This window comes from Onthophagus taurus, unplaced genomic scaffold (assembly GCF_036711975.1).
Source record: "Onthophagus taurus isolate NC unplaced genomic scaffold, IU_Otau_3.0 ScKx7SY_16, whole genome shotgun sequence".
NCBI lineage: Eukaryota > Metazoa > Arthropoda > Insecta > Coleoptera > Scarabaeidae > Onthophagus > Onthophagus taurus.
In genome coordinates, this window is record NW_027248941.1 from 2,067,406 (window position 1) to 2,088,623 (window position 21,218).

A 21,218-nucleotide genomic window follows, 5' to 3' on the forward strand; every position below is an offset into this window, starting at 1 on the left:
CCGGGTGATTCAAATAGAATATGGATTTCAAAAAATTTCGTCCCGAAAAATCGAATTTTCAATTTTTGTTTGAGCCACCCGGTATACTTTTTTCCTTAGCCGAGTTTCGAACCAATCCAATATTGGCAATAATTCAGCGTGTGAATAATAGATGGCGCTAATTTATAAACAAACGATGGTTCGAAACTCGACTAATGAAAAAATTATACCGGGTGATTCAAATAGAATATAAATTTTAAAAAATTTCGTCCCGAAAAATCAAATTTTCAAGTTTTGTTTGAGCCACTCGGTATACTTTTTTCCTTAGCCGAGTTTCGAACCAATTTAATATCGGCAATAATTCAGTGTGTGAATAATAGATGGCGCTAATTCATAAACAAACGATGGTTCGAAACTCGGCTAATGAGAAAATTATACCGGGTGATTCAAATAGAATATAAATTTTAAAAAATTTCGTCCCGAAAAATCGAATTTTCAATATTTATTTGAGACACCCGGTATACTTTTTTCATTAGCCGAGTTTCCAACCAATCCTATTTTGGCAATAATTCAACGTGTGAATAATAGATGGCGCTACTTGATAAACAAATGATGGTTCGAAACTCGGCTAATGTAAAACCCGTAAAACTTACGATTTCAAAACAGTAAACACCAATTATACAAAAAAGAAAGTTAAAATGAAAACGAACTTTTTGCTTTACACGAAATTTATTTAACAAAACTGAAAATTAATATACTTTTTCAAATATATATATATAAAGCGTAGTTACATATTTACATTTTTTTTTTAATAAAAAAATTAATTTTTGTGATACAAAGTCCGAAAAAAATTACAACAAAAAAGAAAACTATATTTACACTTTTTAAGGTGATTAATTAATTAATTCAAATAAATATTTCATTTTGTTTTAAAGCTATACTCCAAAGCGAAAAAGAAAAAAATTGTATATAAAAAATGGTATAAAAAACGGAAAACTGATTTATTTATGTTATTGTCTATTATTTTAAATATTAAAATTTATTTTTTTTTATTTTTTCAAATATATAATATTAATATATAGATTCACTCCATTTTTTAATAATATTTAATAACAATATTCAAAAATTCTAATTCTTCTTTTAGCTATATATTTAATTATTTTAATTATTTTCTTTTTACGATCGCTGCCATTTTTCTAAAGCAACCAAACTTTTTTGGTGTAAAGAGAAAAAATATATTTATTATTTATATTTTTATATCATCTCTTTTTTATTTTAATTTCAAATAATACTACCACGCACAACTTGTCGTTAATTCATTAATTAATTAATAGCAAAAAAGAAAGAAATGTATAACAGTCTTTAATAGATAATAACTATAATAATAATAATAATAAAATAATAAAACAAAATTATGATTGGATGAGTAAAAAAATGGAAAAAAAGAAAAAAAAAAAACAACAGATAAACTCGGTGAAGAGAAATGTTTAAATAAAATAAAAAATGTTATTAAAAATTAAAGATAAATATTTGTCGGTCTGATGAAACTCCTAACTATTTTTTTTTAATTACTTTATTTTATAATTAATGTTATATATTAATGATTTGGTCATAATATCTTACGCTGTAGATCACTGTTGGGACTTAGATTCGAAGATTGCCTTCATGTCTTTAATGCAGAGAGACGGTGAAGTCTTTTCTTTCCTACAAAATTAAATCAAATTAATTATTAAAAAAGAAAAAAAAAATTAACCTCAAAGTGACGTATTAAATTTGTACCAGCCCCCCAAAAAAAAGTCACCAATTGTGCCATTTGTCACTTTATAAACGTCATTTGTCAAAAGATATTTAGGGTTAAAAAAAATTAAAGTCAAAGTGACGTTTTATTAAGTTTGTACCAACCCAAAAATAAAAAAAAATACCAATTGAGTCACTTGTCAATTTATAAATGTCACTAATCAAATATATTTACGGTTAAAAAAATTAAAGTCAAAGTGAAGTTGTATTACATTTGTACCAACCAAAAAAAACCAATTGCGTCACTTGTTAAAAGACGTTTAAGGTTAATCTATCGCGGGGCGGCCGATGTCTTCGAAAACGGCCTGCACAATTATACAAAACGTCAATCATTCGGGAAAAAAATATTATGGAAGGGTAGTTTTGTTTACAAATTGTCAATCATCTCGGGAAAGAATGTTAGGTAAGGTCAGTATCCTTTTGAAATGTCAATTATATCGTCAAGAACAAAATTTTTTGGTCATAAAGGATATTATTTTTTAACATAAATGGACAGAAAATTAAAAATGCTTTAAAATAAACCCAAACTCGACTTACTTATCTCTAACCGTTATCGAGATATATTAATTTTTGCAAAAAAATGGTGGTTATTTGACATTTGACAGTTTCTAACCTAACTTTTTAATTTTTTAACCCAACATATCATGTTTGGTATCAAATTAAGGCATTTTTGATTCTTATTATGTTCATTTCAAAAATGAACTTTCATTTGATACCAAAAGTTAGGTTAGAAACTGTCAAACGTCAAAATTAAATATAATGATTTTTAATAAATATTGAAATGATCTTAATAAGAATCAAAAATGCTTTCATTTGATACCAAACACGATATACTTAGGTTAAAAAATAAAAAAGTTGGGTTAATAACTGTCAAATGTCAAATCGCCATTTTTTTTTGATAAAAATTAAGATATCTTGATAACGGTTAGAGATAAATAAGTCGAGTTTGGGTTCATTTTAAAGCATTTTTAATTTTCTGTTCATTTATGTTAAAAAAGTAATTAAATTTCTTTTTCGTTATATTTAATTTTGACATTTGACAGTATCTAACCTAACTTTTTTTAGTTTTAACTCAAATATATCATGTTTGGTATCAAATTAAAGCATTTTTGACGGGTTTTACGATGATTGTTAGTAAATATTGAAATCATCTTAATAAGACTCAAAAATGCTGTCATTTGATACCAAACACAATATGTTTGGAACAAAAAATAGAAAGTTAGGTTAGAAACTGTCAAATGTCAAATAACCGCCATTTTGTTTTTGGTAAAAATTAACATATCTCGATAACGGTTAGAGATAAATAAATCGAGTTTGGGTTCATTTTAAAGCATTTTGAGTTTTCTATTCATTTATATTAAAAAAAGAACATCTTTGTAACCAAAATTTTTTTCTCGTTATATTTAATTTTGACATATGACAGTTTATAACCTAATTTTAACCCAAATATATCGTGTTTGATATCAAATGAAAGCAATTTTGACGGGTTTTACGGCGACTGTTAGTAGAAATAAAATTGAAACTAGAAACTTTGAGGTTATGCCGCGCGTCTCGACGCGCGGCATAACCCACAAGTTTCTAGTTTTAATTTTATTTCTAACATTCATACAGTTGCATAATGTGATATAAGGAAATACATATTAATATTGACAGTATATTTGACAGTTTCTAACATAACATGACAGGTGACATATTAAAACGTCATCACATTTCAAAAATAATATTTTTTACATTTACACCTTTCAAATGACGTTTGTAATTTGTTAGAAACGACACCTTTCAATTGATGACACAAAAAAAATAATTTGACAACCCGCCATCTTGGATTTTAACAAAATTAAGGTTATCTTTTAAAGTATTTAAAATAAATTGATCGAGTTTGGTATTAAATTGAAGGGAATTTAACGCCCGTTCCAATGATTTTGAAATCTTACCTTGGAGATTTCGCATCAACACTCCTCCTCGATCCAACCAACCCCGCTTTTTCATCTCCAATTTCCGGTGGAGCCGTCCCCTCCCTTTCCCTGGCATCGAACGTGTGTCTTCGTCTCGAACACCTCACCAAACCACCCAAAAATTCATTCCCATTCCTACGATTCCTTAAAATTTCTTCTGACACATCCAACTTTGTCGATGTCGTCGTCTCACCACCACTATTATTATCACAACTACCCCCACTCCCATCTCCAAGACATCCATCAGAAACATTAACTTTCCTTCGCGGAGAATCTAAAATTTGAGACTCAAATTTCGCCGTCAAACTTTTTAATCCACAACTTTTCGTTTCTAAATTAATTGGTGGAGATTCTATCCTTTCGTTATCAATTTTCTTTTCCAAATTAGTTTCAATTTCTTCCATCTCATCGAAAGGAAATCGATTTTTTTCCGAATTCCTTTTCAATTTTAACCTGCTCAATAACACATCTTTATCCTCTTTAAAACTTTCCGAACGATACTTCTCATGCAACACTTTCCTGCGTTCCTCTTTGTACTTTTCGATTCTTTCGCGATTCAATTTTTGCTCAACCTTAACCAATCCAATTTTTTTATCCTCCTCAATTTCTTCACTTTTCAACGTTGAAAACGACAAATTCTCTTCGTCCAACGATTTCCTTCGTGGCACCGACGACGAATCATCGTCATCCGGGTTTTTTTCAAACACCTCTTTATTAAAATCGTTTTCATCCAACGATCTCGTTTTAACTGTATGCTTTAAATTCCTTAATCGAACACACGGCGGATTCAATTTCGAATTTTGATTCAAATTTTGAGTCGAATTAACCTCAAAATTTTTTTTTAACAACTTCACGTCGACTTTCTCCAAAACATCCTCTTCAATTTCCTCTTTTAACTCCATTTGGACATCTTGATCATCTTTAACCTCGATTAAATCAACTTTATCATCGACATTCTCGTAAATGTGCCCATCTAAATCGTTTTTGTTACCCCCAAGCTCCAATAAAGCGTTAATTTCGTGAATTGATCTCCTAAAATATTTAACTTGTTGATAAATAACGTTTTCTTCGTCCAAAGTTTCGCTTGATTTCCTTTTATCCATCCTCCCTTCGATTTCTGATGACTCATTTTGGCTCACATTAGGGCTTAAACTGTTTTGGGTGGGCGTTATGGGGCAACTAAATTGATTTCCAGTTAAATTTTCGGAAGAACTCGCCCCAACCTCGCTCATACTCAACTCAGAAGCATCCTTTTGTTGGAATAAGCTCGAACTCGTCGTTGAATTCGTCATGTTTGCGTTAAATTCCGAAGAAGAAACTGAAGAATTCGAGTTTAGAGTCGTTTCGGAACTCTTTAATAAAGTTTCGTTGTTTGAACTTAAAGTCCTAGCTTCGCTTCGTGAGTTACAAACGGCGGAGGTGCTTAAATTTCCTTTTAAATCTTCGAGAGCGCTCAAACTTTTCGGTCTTTGCTCGCTTTTCCGATCCTTCTCGATTTCTATTTCCGGCTGATTCGCTTCTTGAGTCGGAAGAACCGCTAACGGCTCAATCGGAACTGGAGCTTTTTCCGTTATATTCACCGAAACGTCCTCATAAATAGAAAGATCGTTTGTTGAGCTGCTACAACTTTGATTGCTTTGAGTTAATTGGGGTTGTAGCAGCGGGGTGTTCGAGAATCGCTTCGTGGGGGACTTATAGGTTATGCTGATTGTTGTTAAAACGTTTTCGTACGTCGGAGATTTCGCAGGCTTCGATATTAACACGGGGGAGAAGTTTTCGTATACGTTTTCTTGGTGTTTTTCCTCTAAAAAAGAAAAATTGACGTAAACACTTAGATTTTGACAAATTCAAACTTCATTTTACTGTTTAAATTGATCCGAAGTTTGATTAAATTGATTAATAGACGCTTAAAACGTTTTAAAATCGTTTATAATAAGAATAAATTAAATATTATTAACGAAAAAAGCGTAAAAATAATTTTGAGGTTAGCTTTTTTTACTTTGACATTAGTAAATAAATTAGTGCCAATCTCGAAAAAATTAAATTTGAACGGATTAGGCTACGTTCATTAAAAAATTACTAAATCGTAACCTCACATTTTTTTTTTTTATAAACGTCTTTTTTAGGTTATTTTTTATTAATTAAAAAAAAATCGCCGATTTTTAGGAGATCTTGTTATTCTTGAATTATTCCATTAAATTGATTAATAAACGCTTAAAACATTTTAAAATCGTTTATAAGACAAAAATTTAATATTAATTTTGAGGTTAACTTTTTTTACTTTGACATTAGTAAGTAAATTAATGCCAACCTCGAAAAAATTAAACTTTAACGCATTAGGCTACGGTCATTAAAAAATTACAACTTACAGAAAATGATATATTTGGGTTAAAAAATGAAAAAATTTGGTTAGAAACTGTTAAATGTCAAAATTAAAAATAACGATTTTTGATAAATATTAAAATGATTTTAATAAAAATCAAAAATGCTTTCATTTGATACCAAACACCATATTATATTTGGATTTCAAAATAAAAAGTTAGGTTAGAAACTGTCAAATGTCAAATAATCGCCATGTTTTTGGTAAAAATTAAGATATCTCGATAACGGTTAAAGATAAATAAGTCGAGTTTGGGTTCGTTTTAAAGCATTTTTAGTTCTTAATCCATTTATGTTAAAATAAAAAAAGAACACCTTTATAAGCAAAAAAAATTTTTTTTCGTTATAAAATCATTATATTTAATTTTGAGATTTGACAGTTTCTAACCTAAGTTGAAATGATCATAATAAAAATCAAAAATGCTTTCATTTGATACTAAACATATATAATAACATATTTGTGTTAAAAAAGTTAGGTTAAAAACTGTCAAATGTCAAAATTATATATAACGATTTTTGACAAATATTGAAATGATCTTAATAAGTATCAAAAATGCTTTCATTTGATACTAAACATGACATATTTAGGTTAAAAAATAAAAAAGTTAGGTTAGAAACTGCCAAATGTCAAAATTAAATATAACGATTTTGGAAAAATATTGAAATGATCTTAATAAGGATCAAAAATGCATTCATTTGATACCAAACACGATATACTTTGGTTAAAACATAAAAAAGTTAGGTTAAAAACTGTCAAATGTCAAAATAATATATAAAGATTTTTGACAAATATTGAAATGATCTTAATAAGAATCAAAAATTCTGTCATTTGATACTAAACATGACATATTTAGGTTAAAAAATAAAAAAGTTAGGTTAGGAACTGTCAAATTTCAAAATTAAATATAGCGATTCTTTGATAAATATTGAAATCATCTTAATAAGACTCAAAAATGCTGTCATTTGATACCAAACACAATATGTTTGGATCAAAAAATAGAAAGTTAGGTTAGAAACTGTCAAATGTCAAATGACCACCATTTTGTTTTTGGTAAAAATTCACATATCTCGATAACGGTTAGAGATAAATAAATCGAGTTTGGGTTCATTTTAAAGCATTTTTAGTTTTCTATTCATTTATGTTAAAAAAAGAACATCTTTGTAACCAAAATTTTTTTTTCGTTATATTTAATTTTAACATTTGATAGTTTATAACCTAACTTTAACCCAAATATATCGTGTTTGATATCAAATGAAAGCAATTTTAACGGGTTTTACGGCGACTGTTAGTTGAAATAAAATTAAAACTAGAAACTTTGAGGTTATGCCACGCGGCGAGAACTCCCAAGTTTCTAGTTTTAATTTTATTTCTAACATTCATAGAGCTGCATAATGTGATATACTTATTAATTTTGACATTTTATGCTCAGAGTCGACCGACGACTTCGAGAACATGACATTGACAAGTGACATTTGTGAAGTGACACATCAATGTCATTTTTTATTAACATATTTTAAGTTTCTATTTCTGACATTTCTAGCTTTACAAGTGACATTTTCTCATTTTCTAATGTGACAAATTTGATAAATTAAAACTTCATTTTGTTTAAATTGAAGCTAAGTTTGATTAAATTGATTAATAAACGCTTAAAACGTTTTAAAATAGTTTATAATAAAAATAAATTAAATATTAGTTAAACATTAATGAATAAATTAGTGCCAACTTCGAAAAAATTAAACTTTAACGAATTAGGCTACGTTCATTAAAAAATTACCAAATCGTAACCTCAAAAATTAACGTCAAAATAAAAATTGTACTCACCAAAACTAGCTTTTAATTGTTGATAAAACAACTCCGCGGGGTTAAAATCGATCGGACTGCTTCCATTCGACTCATTCAAGCGTTTATAACCCGGAGATTGCGGGGTTGGCGTTAATAATTTGGCCCCCAAATCGATATCGGTGGAAGACTTTACCATTCCTTCCCCGGCAACCATCAATTTCCTCTCGTCCAAATTCAAACTTTGCCTTTTAACCTTACTTTCTAAATCGGGGCAACTCCGAGGACTCTTACTTTTCGGCTCAACTTTCTCAATCTCCGGAATTTGATGCACAACGGCCGTCGTGATGGTAGGCTCAATTAAGCACGAATTCGATTGGGGGATGTTGTTGTCGGGGGTGCCACAATCGATGTATTGGATGTCGGATAATTGGTCTTCGAGGCGGGTTCGTTTCCGCGATGATATCGATTCGGGGGAGACGACGACGCGGGGTTGCTTTTTCGGGGATGACGATGTCGGGTTGATGGGGCGGGATAAATAACGACGGTATGATGGGTCTTTTTGGACGATCCGTGGGGAACTAACCAAGCTTTCGTCTTCTGAGAAGATCCTCATTTCCGATTCTTCCAGATCGAAATTTAATTGGATCTCGCTCAAATCGAGTAAAGATCCTTCAGAGTTGTTTTGAGACGAAGTTTGGAGGAGGTCGAAATATGAATCATGAGAAACAGACCTAAAATTAATTCAGTTAATTTTGTTTTAATTAATTTAATTAATTAATTTAACCTATTATGTCCTGGAGCTTTTTGTAAACTTTGTAAAGGGCCTAAACTATCAATTTCGTTGTTTTGGGGGATTTCTGAGACACCGGATGTTAAACTTTCAGCTGATTTAACCGATCTCAACTTCCTTTTGGCTTCTAATAACGTGGCATCGGTCAAATTTTTTTCTGCTGTTATAACACCCGGAGTTGAAGCTTTCCGGCTTTTTGGCAAAGTATTTTGAGAGCTGTATCGGCTCTTTGAGAAAAAAGATCTCCACCCGGAAGAGTGTCTCTTTCTCCCTAAAACGAAATTAGTTAAATTAAATTAATAATACTAGTTTATAAGAAAAAACTCGAAGATTGATCTTAAGCTGATTCTGAAACTGTGTTAAGTTTTTCTTCAGTTTTAGAGAAATCGCCAAAAGTATGATACCAAGTATAAGTATAAACATTAAATTCACTGAAATCAATATTATTTTACCAATATATAACAATTTTTGATGATGAAATTTGATAAATATTGAAATGATCTTAATAAGAATCAAAAATTCTTTCATTTGACACCAAACACGATATATTTGGGTTAAAAAATAAAAAAGTTGGGTTAATAACTGTCAAATGTCAAAATTATATATAACGATTTTTTCGTAAATATTGAAATGATCATAATAAGAATCAAAAATGCTTTCATTTGATACCAAACATGACACATTTAGGTTAAAACATAAAAAAGTTAGGTTAGAAACTGTTAAATGTCAAAATTAAATATAACGATTTTTAATAAGTATCGAAATGATCTTAATAAGAATCAAAAATGCTTTCATTTGATACCAAACACGATATACTTAGGTTAAAAAATAAAAAAGCTAGGTTAGAAAGTGTAAAATGTCAAAATTAAATATAATGATTTTTGATAAATATTGTGATGGTCTTAATAAGAATCAAAAATGCTTTAATTTGATACCAAACACGATATATTTGGGTTAAAAAATAAAAAAGTTGGGTTAATAACTGTCAAATGTCAAAATTAAACAACGATTTTTTTGATAAATATTAACATGATTTTAATAAGAACCAAAAATGCTTTAATTTGATACCAAACATGATATGTTGGGTTAAAAAATAAAAAAGCTAGGTTAGAAAGTGTCAAATGTCAAATAACCACCATTTTTTTTTGGTAAAAATTAAGATATCTTGATAACGGTTTGAGATAAATAAGTCGAGTTTGGGCTCATTTTAAAGCATTTTTAATTTTCTGTCCATTTATGCTAAAAAAGTAAGTAAATTTCTTTTTCGTTATAAAATCGTTATATTTAATTTTGACATTTGACAGTTTCTAACCTATCTTTTTTTAGTTTTAACCCAAATATATCATGTTTGGTATCAAATTAAAGCATTTTTCATGGGTTTTACGATAATTATTAGTAGAAATAAAATTATTTCCAACATTCATAGAGTTGCATAATGTGATATAAGGGAATACATATTAATTTTGACATTTGACAGTTTCTAACCTAACTTTTTATTGTAGGAGTCGACCGACGTCTTCAAGAACATGACAGGTGACATATTAAAACGTCATTTTGTTTATATTTGTTTACAAGTGACATTTTGTAGTTATACAGGCTACAACAATTAATTTTTCTTGTTTTTCCTCAAATTAAAACTTCATTTTATTGATTAAATTGAAGCTAAGTACGATTAAATTGATTAATAAACCCTTAAAACATTTTAAAATCGTTTATAATAAGAATAAATTAAATATTATTAACGAAAAACGCGTAAACATAATTTTGAGGTTAGCTTTTTTTACTTTGACATTAGTGAATAAATTAGTGCCAACCTCGAAAAAATTAAATTTTAACGGATTAGGCTACGTTCATTAAAAAACTACTAAATCATAACCTCAATAATTAATATAATTAAAAATTATTAATGTGAAAACTGGACGTGATGAAGAAAAACTGAAGACAGTTTCAGAATCAGCTCAAAATTCTACGTTATAAAAAAAATATCGCAGTCTTTGAGGAAAAATTAAATTAATTAAATTTAAATCCTCACCACTTGGTAACTCAATAATCGTATGATACTTCTTCGGCAAATTCTTGGGGCCTCCTCCAACCTCGATGTACCCCCCACAATCATCCCCTCGATTTAATTGGTGATGTTTATTTCGCGCCTCCTCCAAAGTGATTAATTTAGTGGGGGTGGAAATCGCTAAGCTTTTGGGTCTTCCCCGTTTCGGGGAAGAAATCACATTCTCAATCGGGAATTGGTGATGAATTTGATGAGATTTGTTCAAATTTAAAGCTGTTGTAACTGAAGCGGGGAGTCGATCGCAAAATATTAAGTCAGTGTAACAAATTAAATATTCCGTGACGACGGCTTGGACCCCAACTCCTTGAAGCGCGGCGACTCCGCCTCCTTCCAACTCTTCGGATCGTAACAAATTCGGCGCCCAAACGATCGCAACGTTCCTCGTGGTCATCCCGGTTCGATTTCCATGTTTTGCAACTCTCGCGAGATGTCGCATTAAATACTCTAACGTCCGGTAATGAGGTGGGGGTAATTTTTGGACCGCCTCTCTCATTTTTAACAACCTCTCGTGATCGGTATCGGAACTTCTAACAGCCGGGTTACAACCTTGAACGGCGTTAACGAAGCTTTGGTACAACTGATAAGTGCAAAGAGGGTTTGGAAGCTCCCGGAAATACATTTTAAGAAGCGAAGCAACCGAATGGATGTCTTGTAAAATTTCTTCCGTGTATAAATTAGGGATTCGATCCTCGTCGAAGGCGTTGCGTAGCTTTTGGATGTTCGAAGTTACCCCGGAGAGTCGATAGATGCCGTCTACGATGCCGTTTTTTTCGATGAACTCGGCGCAACATCTCAAAACTGTCGGAACGTTATTTCCGCTGTTCGATAGATGTTCGCCGAGATCGCAACCGAAAACGCGCTCCTTTAGAATTCCCGATTGCTTTAATCGGCGGCGGGATGGCCGGTTTAAAATGAAACTTCGAAAGAATGCGATTAATTTGCCGTGTTTGCGGAGAACGGGTTTCATGGGGCTCACAACCAAAGATCTAAAAAAATAAATAAATTTAAAAAAATTAATTAAATGTGATTTTTATAAAAGTAATGTTGCTTAAAATTAAAAGCTGATTAAAATGAGCCCAAACACGGCGGGTTTATCTTCAAAAATAGAAACCGGAAGTTAATAACCGGAAATTAGTTACCGGAAGTACCCTTAATTTTTGTTATTTTTAAAATTAAAAAAAATCATTTGAGCGAGAATAATTTTATTGTAAGAATTAAAAGTTCGTTGAATTTGAATAATTAATTTTTGATAACCGGAAATTGATAACCGGAAGTAACCCAAATATGAGTTATTCTTAAAAATAATTTGCGGAATTTAGGTTTATTTAATATTAATCGATACTTTATCAAATCTAAATTATTAAAATTTAATTAAAAGCGGAAGTTAGTAACCGGAAGTAACCTTTATCTTGGTAAATTAATTGCGGCGAGAATAGAGAGAGAGAGGTTGTCAAAAAGAACCTTGGATAGAATGAAATACACGTGATCTTTTGGGTGTTCAAGTATGGAGGAGGGTGGCTAGAGGTAGAAAAGTTTTGGTTGTTACGCCATATGCCTAATTTCTGCTGGCAGATACTAGATATTGCTAATGGACTAAATATTGCTAGCAAGAGACGAAATACTACTGGCAGAAAACGCAATACTGCTGGTAGAAACGGAAATATCGCTGGCAGAAGCCTAAATACTGCTGGAAAAAGATTAAATACTGCTGAAAAAAGACTAAATACTGCTGGAAAAAGACTAAATACTGCTGGAAAAAGACTAAACACTGCTGGCAGAAAATTAGATATTGTTAATGGGGTAGATCCTTCTTACAAATGACTATACACAGTTACCAGAAGACTAAATATCACTGCCAGAAGATAAAATACTGCTGAAAAACTAAATACTGCCGACACAACACTGAATACTGCTACCAGAAGCATAAATACTGCTGGCAAAAGCCTAAATACTGCTGGAAAAAGACTAAACACTGCTGGCACAAGATTAGATATTGTTAATGGGGCAGATCCTTCTTACAGATGACTACACACAGTTACCAGAAGACTAAATATGACTGCCAGAAATTGAAATACTGCTGAAAGACTAAATACTGCCGCCACAACACTAAATACTGCTACCAAAAGCATAAATACTGCTGACAAAAGCTTAAATACTGCTAGAGAGACTAAATATTGCTGGAAAAAGACTAAACACGGCTGGCAAAAGATTAGATATTGTTAATAGGGCAGATCCTCCTTATAGAAAACTACACACGGTTTCCAGAAAACAAAATACGAAATACTGCTGGCAGAACACGAAATATTGCTCTCAGAAGACGAAAAATACCGCTGGAAAACTAGATATAGCCTATAGAACACTAAATACTATTGGCAGAAGACGAAAAACTGCTGGCAGAAGACCATTTACTGCTGCCAGAACGCTAGATATTGTTAATAGCGCAGATCCCTGTTATAGAAGACTACACACAGTTTCCAAAAGTCTAAATACGGCTGAAAATGGACGAAATATTGCTGCAAGAGGACGATATACTGCTGACAGAACACTAAATATTGTTGGCAGAAGACCGTGTACTGCTGTCAGAAGACTAGACATTGTTAATGGAGCAGATCCTCCTTGTAAAAGACTACACGCAGTTACCAGAAAATTAAATACGGCTGGAAGAAGATTAAATATTGCTGACAGAAGACTAAATACTGCTACTAGATGTCGAAATAGTGTTGGCAAAAGACTAGATAGTACTGAAAGAAGAGTAGATATGGCGAAAGGTACAATTCTTTTTTATAGAAGGAAACATTGCTTCCAAAAAACGAAATACTGCTGGAAAAGAACTAAATAATGCTGGTAGAAATCTAAATACTGCCAACAGAAGTCAAACCACTAGATAGTGCTGAAAGAAGATATGGTTAAGTTCCTTTTTATAGAAGAAAACACTGCTATCAGAAGACAAATTACTGTTGGCAGAAGACTAAATACTGCTGATAGAAATTTAAATATTGTCGACAGAAGTCTAAATACTGCTGCCAGAAGCTTAAATCTTTTGGCAGAAGACTAGATATTATCAATGGGGCAGTTCCTTCTTATAGAAGACAAAATACTGCTACCAGAAGACGAAATACTTCTGCCAGAAGACTAAATACTACTAGCAGAACACGAAATATTGTTGGCAGAAGACTAGATATTGTCAATGAGGCAGTTCCTTCTTATAGAAGACGAAATATTGCTGCCAAAATCCTTTTAACACCTTTTTAAAGGGTGTTATACCACCTTGTAATTCTTTATTGGCTTAAGTACTTTCTTGACTATTCAAAAATAATATCCAAAAGTGTTTATATGAAGGACAATTTCTTAAATAATCCAAAAAGTGTTTTTATGAATAGTCACCATTACAGATTTGCAATTTCTATAGCAGTAACCCCAATTTTAAGCCGTTTTTAAGCTATTCTCAAGTAAAGTAAAATGTAACTATTTAGACCAATTTTCAACCGATCTTCTTTTTTTTTCTTCTAGATAAAAAATTCCTACCAGTAAAATCCGCCTATTATTATTTATTTTGTATAAATTAGTGAAAATGACCCTTGATTTTGTATACATAAGGTAGTATTACGAAGTAAAGATCGTTCGGGTTCGCTCGGGTTTGTTCGGAATTGCTCGGATTAGTTCGGATTTGTTCGACCTCTGTATTCGTTATTAGATCGCAGAAGAGTAATAAAACCGGAACTTAACAACCGGAAGTAACCCAAATTACAGTAATTTCTAAATATAATCGCAATATATGTTAAAGGATTTTAATCTAGATCAAAAATCAATTAATTATTATCGGAAATAACCTCAAAAATAATTTTTTTTTCATCTAGATTAAAAATACATAATAAAACGACTCACCCAACTACAGGTGGTGGTAACGGCATATTCCTGGGCACTTTCTCCCCGATGATATGAACACAATGTTGCGGAAAAAATCCAACTTTAAACCCCCTCTTTCCTCTCCACCAAACCGATTCGCCAGGACTCGCCATATCAATCACCGAAATCATATCCCCCACCTCCAAATCGAGTTCATCTCTCGCTTGGGACACGTATCTTCTAACGCTATAAGCAGCCGCAACCGCCGGAGTATTAATCGACCGACTCTCCTCGCTCGGCACCAACAATCGGTGCCCTCGATTATCCATTTGAAGCCAATTCAAAACGGGGCCACAATTTAATGAGTTGTTAGCGATCGAACAAAACTCCCTTAAATAAGAATCGAGGACGTGTTCGGGGTCTCGCTCCAGACTTTGAGGCTCCGAGAGGTTGGGAAGATGAGAAATTTTCCTGTCGTAAATGCACTGGTGGAGTTGGGCGTCGAATAAACGAAAATTCTCAACGGTGCGTTGTAATAACCAACATTCGTCGCCTGAGGTTACTTGGAGGGTGTAATATTCTTCGTTTTCTTGGTGATCAGAACCTAAAAATTAATTTAATTGTTATTAAAAGATGATACAATAAAAACTTTTTGCTTACTATTATGCGAATGCAAGCTTTTATCCATCGGTGAGTGAAGGGAAACTTCTAAAGGAGGTAATTGGACTTTTTCATAGTGGAAATGGGCGCATTCTTCGAGTTTCGGGAACCGGCATTGCTCGGATCCCACATCCGGAACTCCGGAAGCCGTCTCCGATATCTGCATTTCGTAAACCTCACTGCATAACGCCTAAAAAAATGATATTTAAATGGATAAAGTATAAATAGGTTATGTTGTAGGATTAAATTTAGCTTCAAATTGTATAATAAACATGTGTTTTAGTGGCTCGTAAACGATTCGCGTTGCAAATTTAGGTCAAAAACCCTCCCGATACACCAAAAATAAATAAAAATTCGATTCGAAAAGAACTTACAGCGCAAACCAAAGATTCAAATCCGCTAAAAACTCGCCTCATCACAGCTATACACATTTATTTAACGATTTCTTCCCCACCAAACCCAAAATTTCTCTTAATCACCCCAAAAACGTTACGAAAACGAATTACTCAACCCAACATTGCGTTAGTTTCATTCAAACGACTCAAAAAGGACGCTAAAAAAGCGTGATTCATTTTTTTTTTTAATCACCATTTGTTTTAGTGAAAATCAGCTGATGCGTCAGAGGCGCCTCGATTATTTTTAAGGGATAAAGTGGGGGAAATCGATATGGGGCGGTTTCGCCCCGGCGGGAAATTCAAAAAAGAAAAACTTACGCAGCATAAATTTCTTAGTTTCATTTCGCGTTTTAACGAAGGCCCCCTAAAAAAGAGGAGTGGACGACGTCCGCGGGTCTGGGAACGTCTAAAATTCCGCGGGCAATGTGCCAAAGAATACCCGAAGTGAACCGAAATAAAAATACAACGAAAAAAAATAACCTCAAAAAAATTAAAAAACATTTTAGGTTATGTCTCATTTTTTTAATTTTTTTTTACCAAATAATAAAGACGCATTAAATTAAAGCCGTTTTATTTTCCTACATCCAAAACGTCATTACATTTCCTGTTTACTCGTTTTATTTTAATTGGAACTGAATATTCATGAGAAGAGTCAACATAACCTCAAAAAAAAATTTTAACACGCAGACAACGACCCGAAATCAAAATTAACCCCAAAAGCATCAAATTAATTCACAAAATAAGATAAATCGCGTCAAAACGCGATAAATCGAAACGGATTATCAAAAAAATAATTAAATCAACGAATTATTTAGGAAAATAAAAACGCTGTTTGACCCCCTCAAAAAAACAAACGAAAAAATTGCGCCCCTCAAACGATTAAAACGGAACAAAACTTACTTGTTACACCAAAGCGAACATCCCCCGGTTAAAAATCCGTCGCATTTTCGCCCCGAAAACGCCCCAATTTAACCCAAAAAACGAAACTAACACACATTTACATCGGAAACACGAAACCAAGCCGCCATTACAACGAGTTTTGACGTTTAAAACGAAATTACCCGAGAGGTTACGAAAATGACGCGCCATCTATCCGTGTTAATTTAAAACTCAAAATTAATTTTATTTATTTATAATTATCAAATCTAATTAATAACTAATTAATTATAATGACAAATGAATTGTTTTTCACCACGGTCTAATTTTGCTTTGAGTCGCGTGCGACAAAATCCAAGTATTTTTCGGGTCTTTAACCATCGACATCTGTTTGTGTCTCCGATGGGTGTTGCAAATAACGAAAAGGCGTTCTTCTCGCATTACAAAGTAACAATCTTTACAGCGCTTCCTCAAGCGACCCTTCATTTTAAACCCACATGATTGTTGCAAATTCACCACCGTCGGAACCAAAAAATTCACTTTCGAACCAAAAAATGTATCGTTAATTGTACTTGTTAAACCGTGGAACCCCCTCGATGCATTTCCGACCAATTTCGGGGCCAATAATAAAGGAAAAAGTTTCTTAAAAAGTGACATAACCTAAAAAAAAATTATTTTATTATTTTAGTTAATTTTAATTGTAAATATACTTACGGAACGATTTATGAAGTTACTCGTTGTAATAAAAACGATTTTTGAATCAATTAATGTGGTTTTAAGATAAATTAATCGATTAACGTCGGTTTGTTTTGACGTGGGTTAACATAACCTCAAACAATTTTATTTCCAATTTGACACTTATTAATTAATTTTTCTTAAATAATTTAACTCGTATCGATTTATTGAAAGATTTAAATTAATAATTACGTTTATTTAATTAATTAACAATTAAAAAGGAATAATTTAAATAAATACTTACATCAGCGCCATCTCTTAATCAAAACCTGCACTATAATTATTAAATTGATTTTATAAATATTAAATTAAAAGAATATGTTATTTAATCACGATACACACAACAGTTTAATTTAATTATTATTTTAAACGATTTAAATTATTTAAGTTTACGCTTTTACAATACGCTTTACAAACCTTGAGTTTACGCAAATTAAACTGTCAAATTTATGTGACATAACCTAAAAAAAAATTTATTTTATTTTATATCTTATTTAAATATTAAATTTTAGGATTAAATGAAATTAATTAATTGAATTAATTACGTTTATATTAATTTAATGATTAAAACACGATTATAATTAAAAACTACAAAAAAATTCAAACTTAAAAGCGCCATCTCGTAACACCCACCTCAACTTTATATAATAATTTTTATTTTTTTAAAAACCTAATAATTTCTGCTACTTGACGGCGTCGCCAATGTAAAATCTAAAACCTCATCGCCCGTTAAAAACCGCACATCACTTTGGCTATCGCCGTTGGAACTGCGCATTCTTTTCATTTTCAAGCAAGAAACAACAGAAACCTTCCTTGACACAAAAATTAGAATTAACACGACGAAAATAACAGCGGTACAAACGATAACGACTTTAACGGTTAACGTGTTATCCGGTTTCGTAATCGACGGTTTCGATTTTTCGATTTCAAATTCTTTTATACCGGTTTTTTGAGTTGTTGGAAATGTTGCTATATCATCAATATATTTAAACTTTTTCTCTGATTCTGTTGAATAAGTTGATGAAGAAGTAGATGAGGAAGTTGATGAAGAAGTTGATGTAGAAGTAGATGAGGACGTTGGTGTAGAAGTTGATGAGGTTGATGAAGTAGTTGATGAAGACATATATGAATAAGTTGGTGAATAAGTTGAAGAAATCAATTTTGGTTTAAAAGTTGATGTTTTAAAAGTAGTTATAGTTGTACTTAAAGGTGTCGTCGTCTTTCTTGTTGTAATTATCGACGATTTTTTTGTAAAACTCCAAGTTGTTGGCTCAACGATTGGTTTTTGTGTAATATTAGGTTTAAAAGTGGTGACAATAATTGATGATGAGGTTGTTTCATCATCTTCGACGTTGTCTGTTGTGTACTCTACGTTTTAAAATCAGATTAATGAATTAACCCCAAAAATTAACTAAAAAAATTACCTGAAATGCAATAAACAGCAAAGTCGGGGCAACAACTGCTTCTATCTTGGCAATTTTCGTCGCAATCACACGACGTGGTCGATGGGGGCACTGTAGCAGTCTCATTTGATTTAAAACAGCGATTTTCGCATGATTCGAAAGCTATTGTAGATGTATCAATGGTCTCCCTACAAAAATAATGTTAATTTGGTGATGAAAAGGTTAAAATTAATTACGTTGTGGCTGTGGTTAATTCATCAATTATACAATCTTCGATTAATTTAACATCATCTATAGCAATGTCGCTCACATAGTTAATTCCTCGAATTCCTTGGAATATAACCTAAAATTTTCAAATTTTAAACAATTAAATAATTAAAAATTAATAAGAATAAAATAATTACTTGGAAATCATCATATAAATTCCCTAAATCGACGAACCCCCTATGCCAGACATCACCTTGATTTCCAGAGATTGCAAAAATTTGGTTCCAAGCGAACGAGTACCCCGCTTGATTTATAAATTTAACAAATAACTTTAATTGGCCTATCCCGCTTCCGTACATGTGGTAATAAAACTCCAAACAAGTTTTTTTTTGGAATTGCTTCTCATGGAGGGGCGATATTAAGGTTGCTGTATCGTTCTCGTTTCTATAAGACGACTCAATATACATGTAATATCCTAAAAATAACAACAAAATAAACACAAAGCTATTTAATTTAGAAAAAAAAATTACCTGATTCCCCTTCGCCTTTTGTGTGGTCGTGTTTCGGCCCCGTACCCACGTGACCACTCGGCGTTTTCAAATTAATACGTTCCCAAGTAAAATCGTGATTTAAACTGTGACTCCATCCGCATAAATCCGGCTTTTCGAAATCGCAAGAAACGGAAACGTTTGAATTTTCATCTAAAAAAAATTTTGACAGTTGACGTTTAAAAATTTTAATGTGTCAGCGCCATCTCTTAATGACATTTTGATATGAATTAAATGTCATTAATTTTAAATTTGTTTAAAATTATTAATAAATTTAAAATTACTTACGAACGCAAGCGGGTAAAGAGCTACTCCATGATTTTCCATCACAATAAGTAAAATTAGCCCCGTGTAAAACGTAATTTTGGATGCAAAAGAATGTTAAAACAGCCCCATTGTAAGATTCGAAAAACGTTCCAAATTGAAATGATTGTGGTTTTTTGCAACTAGGTTTAACGCAAACCGGAAGCTTCCCGTCCCATCTCCCATCGGTACATTTCCTGTAACGCTCTCCCATCAATAAATAACCAGAGTTGCACGAAAATTGTGCGAAAATTCTTGGCTTATTTCGCACCCTCCCATTCGTTAAATACAACCTTGGGCATGCTACAACAAAAAAAGAACTAAATTTTATTAATAAATAAACTAATTAATCTTATTTACATCGTCTCCTTTCCCTAATGGTTCCATATTGAGATAATCCCACCCCGATTGTAATCACCGTAAACAAAATAACAAATTTTTTCATTATTTTTGAGAAAAATAAAGCGAGATCTAATTGGAGTCTGTTTCGAACTTGAAATGAATGTGATTTGTCTTATCACAAATGCACAACAGTTTCCTGGCCGTCCATCTCTGGCCACTTCCTGTTTGAGAATTTTATCAGTTTGGAATGGTTCGAGAAAAAAATTGAAGGACAAAAAATGTGTTTTAGTTTAAAAATTTGTACTCATTAAATTGCTTTTGTATTGTAAGTAAATATATTATTATTAAATATTAATTTTTAATAGAAATCAATTTAACCCACCTTAAAAATCATGTTCATCACTCGGTGATATCTAGGAGTGGGTTTTATCCTGCAAAAGAATAAAAAATTAATTCGAAATTTTATAATTTGAGGTTATGTTGCGTTTAAATTTTTTTAATTATTACAAATATCGTTTTTGTTAAATTACAACTTAACATGATCATCAAATAACTAACATTGCATTAATCTGTAGGATTGTATAATTCGGCTCTTCCAATTTAGCATCCAAGATTACCAAATACGATTTTCGCAACCCCAATTTTAATTTAAACATTTTGAGGGTTAAAAAGGGAGAAATGAATCGGTAATAATTAAATCTTTCGATCCTAACTAAGAAGTTTTTGTTTAGATATTAGTAAAATTTCGAAATCCAAGAAAACCTAACCTAAAAAAAATTTTATTTAAATAAATACTTTTATAATATTATTATATTTAATCACTGTGTACTTACGGTCACTTTTAAGGATTCTTCGCCCAATAAATCCTTTTTATTGTTTCGATAATTACGGAGAAATTAATTATTAACGATTTGTTTTGGTTATACTTGGATCGACATAACCTAAAAAAAATATTTTTTAACGCTCTTTTATTAACAAATTAATATTTAAGTACTAATAGCGATTAATTAAACCATCTCATTATTTAAGGGTCATAAATTAATTAAATAATTTTGTTTAAATTAATTTAATATTAATAAATTTGAAAAAATTTAATAAGTAGCGACATCTTTTATGAAAACCCCGCACTTTATCACAAATTAATTTATTATC

At 31.6% G+C, this 21,218-nt stretch overlaps 2 protein-coding genes across 4 annotated transcripts; both read right to left on the reverse strand.

Annotated features, from left to right (window-relative positions):
* Window positions 1–1,324: 1,324 nt before the first annotated feature.
* LOC111418676 (GTPase-activating protein CdGAPr) lies at window positions 1,325–18,994 on the reverse strand. Of its 3 annotated transcripts, XM_071201035.1 has the most exons (9): window positions 18,903–18,994; window positions 18,688–18,854; window positions 15,258–15,447; window positions 14,637–15,201; window positions 10,716–11,737; window positions 8,678–8,954; window positions 7,933–8,624; window positions 3,711–5,535; window positions 1,325–1,683 (listed from the first exon to the last, which is right to left on the reverse strand). In XM_071201035.1, exons 2-9 carry the CDS (start codon window positions 18,790–18,792, stop codon window positions 1,611–1,613), a joined length of 4,749 nt encoding a protein of 1,582 aa, XP_071057136.1. In that variant the 5' UTR covers window positions 18,793–18,854; window positions 18,903–18,994; the 3' UTR covers window positions 1,325–1,610. The 3 variants fall into 3 exon arrangements, with proteins under 3 accessions (XP_071057136.1, XP_022907071.2, XP_022907070.2); XM_023051303.2 differs by lacking the exons at window positions 18,688–18,854; window positions 18,903–18,994 and adding an exon at window positions 16,553–16,833; XM_023051302.2 differs by lacking the exons at window positions 18,688–18,854; window positions 18,903–18,994 and adding an exon at window positions 15,632–15,817.
* Window positions 18,899–20,169, reverse strand: LOC111418678 (MAM domain-containing glycosylphosphatidylinositol anchor protein 1-like). The gene is made up of 5 exons (XM_071201058.1): window positions 20,085–20,169; window positions 19,710–20,027; window positions 19,404–19,574; window positions 19,071–19,348; window positions 18,899–19,009 (listed from the first exon to the last, which is right to left on the reverse strand). The coding sequence occupies exons 1-5, from the start codon at window positions 20,167–20,169 to the stop codon at window positions 18,899–18,901; spliced, it is 963 nt and encodes a 320-aa protein (XP_071057159.1).
* Window positions 20,170–21,218: the final 1,049 nt, after the last annotated feature.